Genomic DNA, 1,693 nt, shown 5'->3' with positions numbered 1-1,693 from the left:
GGCTCTAGAGACGGCGTGTGCCATCTATGGTCCCTATTTTAGCTTATTATTAATTATGACGCCGAGTGCTTATATACTCTATGCTGGTAGTTCTATAAAGGCGTCGATTTAGGGGCGACGTGCCCCCTCCCTAGTAGCCTATCCTCTATAGCGGTTAATAAAGTATATAAGCTAGTATTTTTTAGGTGCGAATTTTACTCCGTAGCGCTTTATCTACTAGACGTATTTCTCGTGGTCTCGTTCGAGTCGTGTACATGTTCTACTAGTACTACTATCGACCGTGAGGAGATATATATCGTCTATATATCCGACTATCTCTATATATTCTATTCTCTAAAGGAGGTCTACTATAAAGAAGAGGAAGAGGATCGGGGAGATGGTACTCCCTTACGGGATGCCGTATACTATCTCCTTATATTCGCTTCGGTATCCGGGGATATATATTTAAGTAGTCCTTTACGCGAGGAAGGACTATATAAATCGTATAATCTACTTAGGTATTCGCCTTATCTAGAGGTTATAGATAAGTCTTATATAGTTTACCTTATTAAACGCCTCTACTATATCTAGGGAGAGTAGCGTGACGACTCGTCCTTATTTCTATATAGTCTAGATAACCTCGAGGATATATTAAATAGCTATAATTAGGGAGCTTTATATCTTCGCCTTCTAGTTTACTAGGAGAAGGCCGTGTACCTATACTACTATACTTATCTTCTTAGTAATCGTAGCTTCTAGTACCTTACTAAGGTAGGAGAGGAGGGCGATCGGCCTCTATCCCTTCGGCGTGTTTAGGCTCTTCCCTAGTTTTAGGAGTATAACTATGTATATAGTTTAGAAGCTCTATAGATAGTATCCTATACGGGCGCACGCTCGGAATATATGGCCTATAATTAGTAAGGTCGCCTATATAGTCCTCTTAAGGTATCGATTCGGAATTCTATCTAGCCCGGGCGCTTTATTATTTAGGAGTGTCTTAATAGCGCCGAGTATATCGTCGTCCGTGATTTCCCTAGGGATACTTATAGCTTCCGGGTATTCCGTGCTATTAATATCTAATAGGTCTACGGGTTCTAGGAGAGGGAACATAACCTCTTATAGAATCTCTATTTTCTCGAGGCTCGTGGAGTACGTCTTTTCTTAATATATAAGGGGAGGTATAAGTGGTATAGGTGTCGGGGAGGCGGTGCTTTTAGCCTATTTTACTATATACTATAGTCTAGTAGTATTACGTGTATATCTATCCGTGACTATACGCTACTATTTACGTCGCTCGTTACGGAGGACCTTATCTTATTATCTTCTCGCCTCTCTCTATTTATCCTATGCTTTAGGTATACGGTTATAGTATACGCGTATATATAATCTCCGGACTTCTCGCCTATACTCTTATACTTAAGATATACTTTTCGGGTCTAGGGGTCTATATATTCGGTACGGCACGTGTTTATCTCTTACTCCCTAGTACGCCTATAGGAGTGTATTCACGGCCTGGTCGATAGCCGGGCCATTAGATATATTAACTATAGACGGGTCTAGGATTATTAATTCCAGGTCCTTTAGGTACTTTTCCTAGTTAGTATCCTTCTATAGCTATCGCCCTTATTAGTCTTAAGGGGTAGATACGTCTATTATAGTCTCCATGCATTTATAGTCGGAGTCTATCTATATAAGGCTTGGGCGGTAGTATTAA

The 1,693-nt window shown here is 40.5% G+C and overlaps 1 protein-coding gene across 1 annotated transcript; it reads right to left on the bottom strand.

Annotated features, from left to right (window-relative positions):
* Positions 1-906: 906 nt before the first annotated feature.
* EJ05DRAFT_445806 (uncharacterized protein) lies at positions 907-1,089 on the bottom strand (the record flags this gene model as incomplete). Its single annotated transcript, XM_033742197.1, has 1 exon — positions 907-1,089. One exon carries the CDS (start codon positions 1,087-1,089, stop codon positions 907-909), a length of 183 nt encoding a protein of 60 aa, XP_033595395.1.
* Between the last annotated feature and the right edge of the window lie 604 nt (positions 1,090-1,693).

This window comes from Pseudovirgaria hyperparasitica (genome assembly GCF_010093815.1).
Source record: "Pseudovirgaria hyperparasitica strain CBS 121739 unplaced genomic scaffold EJ05scaffold_25, whole genome shotgun sequence".
NCBI lineage: Eukaryota > Fungi > Ascomycota > Dothideomycetes > Acrospermales > Acrospermaceae > Pseudovirgaria > Pseudovirgaria hyperparasitica.
The sequence above is the reverse complement of the archived record's forward strand: the minus strand, read 5'-3'. Positions and strand labels throughout refer to the sequence as shown.